This window comes from Labeo rohita, unplaced genomic scaffold, assembly GCF_022985175.1.
Source record: "Labeo rohita strain BAU-BD-2019 unplaced genomic scaffold, IGBB_LRoh.1.0 scaffold_72, whole genome shotgun sequence".
NCBI lineage: Eukaryota > Metazoa > Chordata > Actinopteri > Cypriniformes > Cyprinidae > Labeo > Labeo rohita.
The window spans coordinates 321,625-332,255 of record NW_026129656.1 but is presented as its reverse complement, the minus strand read 5'-3'; the positions used below and the strand labels follow the sequence as shown (position 1 = coordinate 332,255).

At 35.5% G+C, this 10,631-nt stretch overlaps 1 protein-coding gene across 1 annotated transcript; it reads left to right on the top strand.

Moving 5' to 3' along the window:
* The first annotated feature begins 2,320 nt into the window (after positions 1 to 2,320).
* Positions 2,321 to 10,082, top strand: trim105 (tripartite motif containing 105). Its single transcript, XM_051104446.1, has 7 exons — positions 2,321 to 2,445; positions 3,258 to 3,565; positions 4,659 to 4,754; positions 4,841 to 5,074; positions 5,394 to 5,413; positions 5,690 to 5,796; positions 8,643 to 10,082. Exons 2-7 carry the CDS (start codon positions 3,293 to 3,295, stop codon positions 9,203 to 9,205), a joined length of 1,293 nt encoding a protein of 430 aa, XP_050960403.1. The 5' UTR covers positions 2,321 to 2,445; positions 3,258 to 3,292; the 3' UTR covers positions 9,206 to 10,082.
* Positions 10,083 to 10,631: the final 549 nt, after the last annotated feature.

The following is a 10,631-nucleotide window of genomic DNA, read 5'->3' as shown; positions in this document are numbered from 1 at the left end:
ATATGCATTGAGACCTGTGGTACATTGTTTGACAGTTGAATTGGGATGACATGCATAGCTCTATTTCAGAAATGAATGTCACCCAGTGAGCTAATTATAATGTCCTTCTGGCACTTTTAGGGAGACAAAGTGTTATATCATAACTGAAACTGTCAAACTGACAGCATATATTGCAGTAAGCATTGGCTGTGATTTCCAGAATATCACCAAAGCGTACAGTCTCTGTTTCTAAAGGGGAAAATTGTGTGTAAATGCACTGGTGAGTCAGGTGCTTGTTTCTGCAGGGGTTCTGACCTGCTTATAGAGCTCTTATTCACACCTGAGATACTACTAAAAAACATGCACCCAGATGTGTTACAGCTGTTACAATGATGTGCATTTACTGATGTGAAATGACACAGGCAGCCCATGAGGTTTGAATAGCACAAGGAGAATGTTCATTTATCTCTTTTCTAACCTACATTTGCTTTCTTAAATGCATGTAACAAGTAAATTTTTTTTTTACATCTTCCATTTATTCTAAGGCATTCATATATGAGAGAAAATCTAGATGTCACACTTTTTACTTTAGTAAAAATGCATGGTAAATATGCTTATTTTTATATATACTTATTAGTTACAGACCTTAGAACCTCAGAAAAACAAAGAACAAGAAAGAAATAACCAAAATGTGTGACATCTTGGCCCAACATGACATTTATGGAAAATACTGAAAAAAAAAACCTATTCAGTGTGCTTTTATTGTGTTTCTGTTTATCTAACAGCTATTACTACAAAATATGGCATTATATTTAAATGTTAGATTAAGGACAGATTTCAGGAACATTATTCTAGTTTAAGGTTTTAAAAATAGATATATGAAACCACAAATACCTGCAGGAAAAACAACTTTGGTGTACCTGACGTCTGACTCAAAACCAAGCTAGTTATTGACTCCATGAGACATATCAGTCCATCTGGTCTTCTTCATTCTGTTCTATGGGAGTATTGTGAAAATAATGTGATCAGTGTAGGGTAAGTTACTCTAAAAAAGTAATTAATTGCTAGTTGAAGAGTTCAGATGCAAAACCAGCTAAAAGCCATCTCGGTCAAAAATGAGATAATGATACTGAGTGAATGCTCCTGACACATAGTATACGTCTATCAAATACTTTTACTTCAAACTCCCTAAATTCCAGCCTCAGCCCAATCAGAAGTACCAGTACTTACACAGAAACCTATACAAAGTAGCCAGAAGGAAATGCTAATTTTAAAGAAATACGTCAGATGTAGAGGCTTTTGCATCTGAACTCTTCAGTTACTAATTACATCTTCAACAGTGTAATTAGATTACAGTACAAATTACTCTCTCCAAAAATTATTTAATTACTTATTGCTCATTACTTTCTAAATCCTATATCAATCTCGACAAGTTATGAATGAAACAACAATAGAGATTAAATGGTTCTTTAATTCTTTTTAAATAAAAAATACAAAAGTACATAAATTATTCTGGTCACACTTTAGATTAGGGTCCAATTCTCACTATTAACTAACTATTAGCTATGAACTAACTATACTTTTGCCTCAATATACTCCTAATTACTGCTTATTAATACTTAGTAAAGTAGTTGTTGACAGTTAAGTTTATGAATTGGGTACTCATAGACATTAGACATTAATATGTGGTTTTTAAGTAATAATAACAGCCAATATCCCAGTAATATTCATGTTTATAACCAACTAGTTAATAGTAAAAATTGTACACTAAAGTGTTACCAATATTCTTATTAACTCATCAAAGTATTTAAGATGAGGTTACATAAAAAGCATGCATTTTAAGGTCAGACTTTAAATTTGGATGTTAACTATTGTACTATTGTATATAAATGTTCTACAGTCTATACACAGTATTAAGTTTAATTACATAAGAAGTAACTGTAACTAAATTATGAGTACTTCCTTACGGTACTTTTTCAGGGTAGAAGTAATTCATTTTCAGTAACTAATTAGTTACCATGTGATATATGTTTAGAGAATATTTATTATATTATATTATATTATATTATTAAAAAAAAACCCTCTACATTTCATGTAAGGTACTAGCACTCGGGTATTATCATTACCTGTTCAAGACATGAGGGATGTTAGAATAAAATTATTACTATTAGGCTTAGGCATATTAGTATCTACTATCAGGTAAATGCACAAAACATGCAGGTTTTCCCCCCACTAGAAATGCTATACTTAGTGTTTGTATTTGGTTATCATTTTTGCTGTTTATTCCTTGTTTCTGTCCCATCATGTGTTTAGAAGGAACGGACTGAGCTGAATCAGAGTCATAATAAAAGTAAACCGAAAGCACTTTTCACACACTGAAGAACTTGTAGTGTGCACTGACAGGAAGAGATTTCCTAGTCTCTCTGGTTCTGGTACTGCACGGAAAAACAAACCAAAACTGAAAGAGTAAGTTATATTATTTATTTATTAAATAACAGGACATTTTTTTAATCTAGGCATCTTGATTTTCGGTGTTGCTCGTTGTTGTTGTTGTGTTTAGCCGTGTGACGTTAGCTAACCCACAGCAAGCTAATGCTTACGCACACTGCTGCTGCTTTCTGCCAGACTTTAACAGTAAGGTAGTGTTATGTTTGGACATTTGCTTTGATAAAATAGATGTTGATATTATGGAATGAAAAACGTTTGCGTTTAAATAGCGCTATATATGTTGTGGAAGGCGGCTAAAATGCTGGAAGAATCGTCTAATGAATGCGTTATTTTGTTTCGAAAACAAATTAACTACAACACAATACAACAACAGCAAAGAATCACAATAATAATAATCTTATATTTTCCGCCTAAACACGTCAGTTGTTACAATAAAACTGCTGACTGTCGTCAATCATTAACCATGGGTTATTTATTGGACATGGCTTCGTGGCGACAGTGTTATCAGATGTGTGACGTTTTTGCCTTGGTACAATATGACATTGTACATGAATATGATAGAACCATGATGTATAGGCCTATTCACATGCTATTTAAAATCTAGAACCTATCACTATGATGTAGATGACATAAGCAAGAATAAGAAATGAACTATGGTATTTTGACAAACTATGGTTTCCATTGTACATTTTTTGTAAAATGCACCAGCATCTTAGTTTTTTATCTGTATATGCAAACCGGTCTTCACGGCATTTAAGATGACAGTACTGATTAGTAAAATGAGAATAGGTGATTACTCTTCATTTTCATTATTACATGAACTCTGCCAGAAGTGGAAGTGAAACAAACAGTAAATCTGCTCCATATGGCGACCAGCAAGAATAAGACGAGTCTCAGAGAAGATCTGACATGTGCCATCTGCTTTGAGCTCTTCAAAGACCCTGTGATGCTGGGCTGCATGCATCACTTCTGCAGGAAATGCATTGTGTCATACTGGAAGACAGTTAGAGGTCCTGTGTGCTGCCCTCAGTGCAGACAAGAGTTTCCCAACAAATGCTTTCAGACCAACTACTTAGTAGCTGGTCTTGTGGAGAAGGTCAGGGCCAGCTCCACATCTGCATCTGTCAAGTATCTGGAGGTAAGCTGTCTTTGAACAGTCAATAAAAGGCCAATCTGTAGCTTAGTATGCTGTGTTAAACCAAGTGTCTCATGACCAGCGTGACCATGTGTCTTTCACTTTCATCACAAGCCTTGGTCATGTGTCATGTGACTTAATGAATTTCCAACATACCATAAATGGATTTTGTGTCATCTGACATTGGTCGTAGTTTTGCTATAATTGTGTTGATTTATAATATGCCATTTTATGATAAAGCATTTAAGACATGTTAAAAGTATTGTTTTATACTGCCTTAACCAATGCCTTAACATAAGCTCACCTGTTTGTTGAGTGGGCTTTATGTTTTATAACACAGCCAGTTATGAGATTTGTGGAATTTAGGCTTTCTGTCAGCATAAAATGCAGCTTAAAATGACCCTAAAATTACAGGTCTACTAAAACTAAATTAAAAGCAGCTCTGTAACAAACACTTGTCATTAAATATTAATTAAACATGAATGTACAAAAAAGCAGAACCAAACATAAGATTATGAGCACACGTTTTGTTCTCTTGGCTTTGCTTGTACTTTATCTCACAAGTCTTGATATCACTAATTGCTTCATAATATTATACAAGTAAGATATGATTTAGTACCTCTCAATTTATTATAATTGGATCAAAGTTGAAGTTGCACCAAACACACAGGACAGACACAACATTATCGCAGATATTCTACAGAATCAGTTTCAATTGGTTCGCTTCACTTCATTGCACTTTATAGTGCCTTTGATCACACTGAGAAATTATTTTAGAGTTTGCATTTGTGTGTTTAGACGACCCACATTTTTATTAATTAAACTTTAATAAACTGTTCTTTACAGATAAAAAGAAAAATTCTAGGATATTTCTTTTTTGGTATCCTAACATATGCAGTTTTTGCAACTCCACTTTGCATTTTTAATGTTTTTTTTTTTTTTTGGTTGACAATGTTGATACTGAAAGTTGCATGAAACCAGTTAAAATGTTATTTTGGAAAGCACTAGTCTTTTATGGACTGTGCTGACTAGGGCTGAGAGACATTCATGAATCTTCTGTTTTGAATTTCTTTTTTTCTGAACTGCTCTTTTCCAGAAGCAATTAAAGGACCGCCTAGAATCACAGGTCTCCATGAAGGAGGCCTATGCCACTATGATCCGTGAAGACAAAGACAAGATGGAGAAAATAAAAGTGGGTCTACTTTCAAAAAAAGAAAGATCACAATGTGACACTTCCTGCAAAACAGAATCACACAACTCTCCCTTTTCTACCCTCAGAAAATGGGGGATGAGCTGCAGGGGCGAGTGCACAGCGACTTCCAGGCTCTCCATCACTTCCTGCGGGTGGAGGAGGAAGCCATGTTGGAGGAGCTGAAGAGGGAGCAGGAGGAAATGCTTCAGAGGCTGGAGCGACATCTGGAGGCCCTACAGGTGGCCATCAGAGACGTGGAGCAGAACATCAACATGCTACAACAGACTGCCAGCAGCACAGAACAATCTGTACTTGTAGAGGTGATTATAATGACTGTTTCCATTTGGAATGTTGCTGCTGCGTATCCATTTGTCAAAGAACTAATATTTGGAATATTAATGTCATATTTACACAAGAACCTAGAGTGCTGGTTGTCAGAATGAATTATTAGTGAAGTGTAGCTACAGCCAGAGTCTCATATATATTTCACACAACAGCAGAACAGAAAAATCAATTCTACAGTGATTTGAGCATGTGTGTTAATTATCAGACAGATGGTTTGCTTTTGCTGTGTTTTTGCTAGCTTCTGTCGTTGAGTCTGCAAAATAACTTGCTCTATTCCATTTCCTTCCCCCACAGCTACCAGAATTGAATTCCAGGTGAGTAGCAATTAAAAAGTTGTTTTATTACTATTATTAATTACCACTGTGTAGGTATCTAATAATGTTCCTTGTATGACCCTTTAATAGTAGTCTGTACCACTAAAAATTCACATTTCTTATTACAAACTATTGGAACTATTTAACTATTTTATTAAAACATTTAAAAATAAAAATGCTAAAGTAAGATTGTTAGCTATTAATGATACAAATGATAATTTTTCTTAAACTTTTAATGTTTTTGTTACTAAAACCTTGATGTCCCCATGACTTCAGACCACTTTTGCAAGAGATGAATATCAACCTAAATACTATCAGAAGCAAACACATTGCTCCTCTTCAATACACTATGTGGCGAAAAATGTTTCGACATTTGAATCCAGGTAATTTTTTCATTACATATTGCCTCAATGCTTTATCCACTACACACCATATATGTGACCCTGGACCACAAAACCAGTCTTAAGTAGCATGAATATATTTGTAACAATAGCCAAAAATACATTGTATGGGTCAAAATTATAGATTTTTCTTTTATGCCAAAAATCATGTTCCATGAAAATATATTGCAAATTTCTTACTGCAAATATAGCAAAACTTAATTTATGATTAGTAATATGCATTGCTAAGAACATCATTTTCTACAACTTTAAAGGCGATTTTCTAAATATTTAGATTTTTTGCACCCTCAGATTCCAGATATTCTAATAATTGTACCTTGGCCAAATATTGTCCTCTTCTAACAAACCATACAACAATGGAAAGCTTATTTATTTAGCTTTTAGGTGATGTATAAATCTCAATTTCAAAAAATTGAAGCTTATGACTGGTTTTGTGGTCCAGGGTCACATATTTTATTGTGTTCCCTACATTGTAATATTTGTATTGGTAATATTTGTTTTAAAAAGCAAAGCCAATATAAAGAGGTGTTGTATCAGAGAAATAGCTCAAGGTATTCATTTTCCGCAATAACAGATGTTGTTATTGCCATAGTGACAGTACTCTGCCTGTGTGAATAGCCCCCCTTGGGGCATCAAAGGATTCAGTGATTTGTCGAATGGCACAGTGGGCTTATGTTACACCGTGATTCGGATATCAGTTTTAGTAGCCTTCACAAATTTTTGTTTACATGAAAATGTAGGGCTACACCCTTATCAGGAAATGATGAAAAATTGCAGTCATCTGTTCTACTGATTTCATTGTATTTTACTTCCGTGTTACACATAGTATAAAAACCCTGTTACAGTTATGTTTCATACCCTCTAGCACATATCTTTATAGCACAAATCTGTATACCGGTTCCATTCAAGTGAGATTTTAAGGCTTTTAGTCAGTATCTGTTAGCTTTAAAGGGGTCATCGGATGCCCATTTTCCACAAGTTGATATGATTCTTTAGGGTCTTAATGAAAAGTCTCTAATATACTTTGATTAAAAATTCTCAATGGTTTTGTAAAACAACACCCGTTTTACCTTGTCAAAATGAGCTCTGCAAAAATCATCTCATTCTAAGGGGTTGTTCCTTTAAATGCAAATGAGCTCTGCTCGCCCCGCCCCTCTCTTATCTCTGTGGAATGACGATCTTGTTTACTTTAGCTGCATTTAGCCGCTAGACTTCCTAACTACCACGTTATAAGGAAAGGTGATCGCAAAGATTCGTAAAAAACGCTTATACTCACTTCTGCTGTAAGTGAAGCTGGATCATGAATGATTTGTGCGAACATAGACGGAGATATGTAGGAAGCGCATTCCATTCACAAACAAATGTAATCCACTGCATCTTCAGTGGCTCAGATGTCGGGAGTAAATGACGACCACTATGTTCATTATTACATCCAGCAACAGAACACCTCAATCGCTCAATCAGAGATATTCTTGTCTAACTTACATTCCTGCTTCGGCATCGAAACAAGGAAAGTTACTGGACTGTGACAGCTGGTCAGAAGTAAGAGCTCATGTCAATCAACTATCGTGGGAGCGGCCTCTGTCGGTGTGACGGCATCTGAGAATGGCTCGATTTGAAAAAGGGGATATTATTTTTACAGATTAATTAAAAACCACTGCATGGATTTTTATCATTATAGGGTAGATTTGTACATACACTGCCAACACACATTAATGTTCAAACAACATGAAAAAGTGAACTTAGCATCCGATGACCCCTTTAAAGTCAAATCACAAAAACTAAAGGTTATTCGCTATTAAAAAAGGCACAAGCACTTTAATGTCCCTGTAAGTATGACGCTCTAATTTCAGTAAGGAATATGTCTTAAAACAGTTAAAGCAGAGAGAGTTCATCAAGCTGGGCATGTAAACCTTTGCGGTTCAGTGAAAAAGTGAAGAACCTCTACAGCCAATTCAATGAGTGAGTGGTTAGACCAACAATAAATCAGTTCAAGTCTGATTTGTGAGTTCTTTTGACTGCTTCATTAAAAAGATTGGGCTCCTACCACCATGTTTTAACCAGATGTGATGTGATAAGGTTCCAGTGACAAACAGTTTGCCTGTCCACCCAAGACACAACACAACTACAAGATAAATTAAATCAATCAATCAAAAAAAAAAAAAAAAAAAAAAACAATCAGAAGAGTGTGTGGGCAGGCTCAAACACACTGCAGTTTCACATTCACAGTGAACTGGTTAAGTACATAATTAAATAAATAGAAAGTGAGCCATTATTCAAAATATATTCTCTGTATCTGATACCAGTCTTTCTTAAGGAATACACAGGTTTAAAAATTGTAAAAAGCATACAAGTAGATAATCATTGAGCTGTTGTGCTGGTTAAGGCAGAAACAATGAACCTTTTTAAGAGTTATTTAAGAGTTATTTTCAAGTTATTGTTTACATTTTGGTTGATACTGATCAAGCTGTATGCTTTGTGTTGCGTTCAACACATGAGGGCAAACTAAATTGCTGTCACTACTCAGCTGAAACATTGTTTTCTCGCACAAGCAGAAAAATGTAGGCAATCAAGAACCATTAACAGATTTTAATATAATGAAAAACCCTCCCATCGATTCAAGCATATATTTTTTTTTAATTCAAACAGTTCTCAAAACCCAAGGTTTTAGTCAATGTTTTTTTTTTTTGTTTTGTTTTGAAATGAAATACATAGATTGACAGCAACATCATGACATAGAGACTTATACATACTTATGCTGTCAGTAACAGATATATACACACGTATACAGTCAATGTAGTTTATGCTAGTGTGTCTTTTATTCCTAGGCCCAGCACCATTGGTATTTGATGAGGACACTGCTCATCCCAGTCTACAAGTTTCCAGGAACAAAACCCAAGTCATTGAGAGTGACAAAATAATCAATTTCCTGTGCAATGCCAAACGCTTCCTTCAGTGTGTCAACATTCTTGCAACAGAAGGCTTCCAGTCAGGCAGGCATTACTGGGAAGTGGATGTAAGTAACAATCCTAAATGGGACCTGGGTGTTGCTCTGGAATCGGTGAATCGTCAGGTCATAGTCAAGCTGTGCCCTGAGAATGGGTACTGGACCCTACGGCTGCGCAATGGCAGTCAGTACTCAGCCGGCACACAGCCCTGGACGCCAGTGACTGTGATGACCTCACCCAGCAGGGTTGGGGTATTCCTGGATTGTGAGGAAAGGAAAGTGTCTTTTTATAATGCAGATAACATGGCGCTGCTGTATTCCTTCTCCAGTGGGCCGAGAGGAAAAGCATTCCCCTTTTTTAGCACGTGCCTCAGTGAACGCGGTCAGAAAGCCCAAGCCATCCGCATCCTCCACTTCCCCTTTGAGTGTCCGTCAGAGATGTAAAACAAAGCCTGTGGACACTTTAGTAACTTAAACTATGCTCAAAAGTCTGCAGGTTATTATGAGTCTCTGATCTTGTGCAACTCTTATAAGGCTAATCAGTCATAATAAGGTGAATTTATTTTGTTTATTTTTGGTCAAACAGACAAAAGGGACCACACAATCAATCACAGATATCTGATTTTACAAGATTAATTGACATTAATTAATGACAGTAATGGCAATGTCATGTTACACTTAGCTAAACTTTTGTTGTATTTTAATTATAGAATCTTTTTTAGAATCAAATTCTATAGAATATTTTATATTTACAGAATATAAAGAGGCTACTGTTTCCTTTTTTCTTTTCTTTTTTTAGTTAATTACAAATACCAAAGAAATGGTAAATAAATGTATGATGTAAAACCGTACAGATTTTAAAAGTGATTCTGAAAAAATTACAACAGCATTTTTTTTGTCAATATTCTTTTCATCATGGTCTTTATAAATATGTAAAGTAATTATAGATATTAATTGGAAATTAATTAAAATACTCTGTTCATTTCAAATGCTACAAATTTATAGTGTTCTTTGTCTGTTTCAAATGCTACAAATTTATAGTGTTCTTTGTCTGTTTGATTACGTCATTAATTGATCTTTACCAGACATCTCTACCATATGTACATCAAGCTACTACTACATATATAGTAAAAATGTCAATTTGGTGTAAAGCTGCTTTGCAACGATATGTATCGTGAAAAGCGCTATACAAATAAATTTGAATTGAATTGAAAAAATTCATTTCAGTGGGTTGTCCAGTTGTTTTCACTTTCTTCATTGAAAAACTGAGCATGCTTCTAATTCCTGATTCATCAGTAGTCAGTGTTTGTTTTCTCTGTGGTCAATAAATGTGAGCATGGGTTAGTTCGTTCTGTCCATCATTGTGTCAAGACTCAGTGACAGGGCAGGAAGATGTTTCATTTTGATTTATGCCTGGCTCTTCCTCCCTCACAAATGGACAAAAACAAGCACCCTGTTCTATTAAATAGACACAGTAATTTTGATATTTTATTTTTTGATGAATGACTTACACAGCATATAAAAAATGCGTTTACCACAATGCAATATCTGCTCAATTACACCTCATATTTAAATTAAAAGGGTTAACAAAACACATTTAGTTTACAAAGTCTGACTTTCCAGTGGGGGAGAGCACCAGGGGTGGCATCCCGGATGCAGAAAACAGCAAGGATGGGGCTGCCATTATCTGTCGGAGCAGGCAAGTGCATCAACATCCTCTTTCCTCCTGCCTCCTGCAAGGGGTCACACAAACAGAATAAGAGTCCGGGTGCCCTCAAACTACATTACTGCCGCCTTGGGACTGGGGTTTGGGGGTGTTTTGGCTGCTGGAAATAAAGAGTCAATGCTCAGCCCTCCTCCACAGGGTCAG

Excerpts from the sequence above, each read along its gene's own strand:
- trim105 (XM_051104446.1), top strand. The coding sequence starts at position 3,293 with ATGGCGACCAGCAAGAATAAGACGAGTCTCAGAGAAGATCTGACATGT. Across the intron at positions 5,414-5,689 it reads CTACCAGAATTGAATTCCAG|ACCACTTTTGCAAGAGATGA; the intron begins GTGAGTAGCAAT and ends CCATGACTTCAG. Across the intron at positions 5,797-8,642 it reads GTTTCGACATTTGAATCCAG|GCCCAGCACCATTGGTATTT; the intron begins GTAATTTTTTCA and ends TTTTATTCCTAG.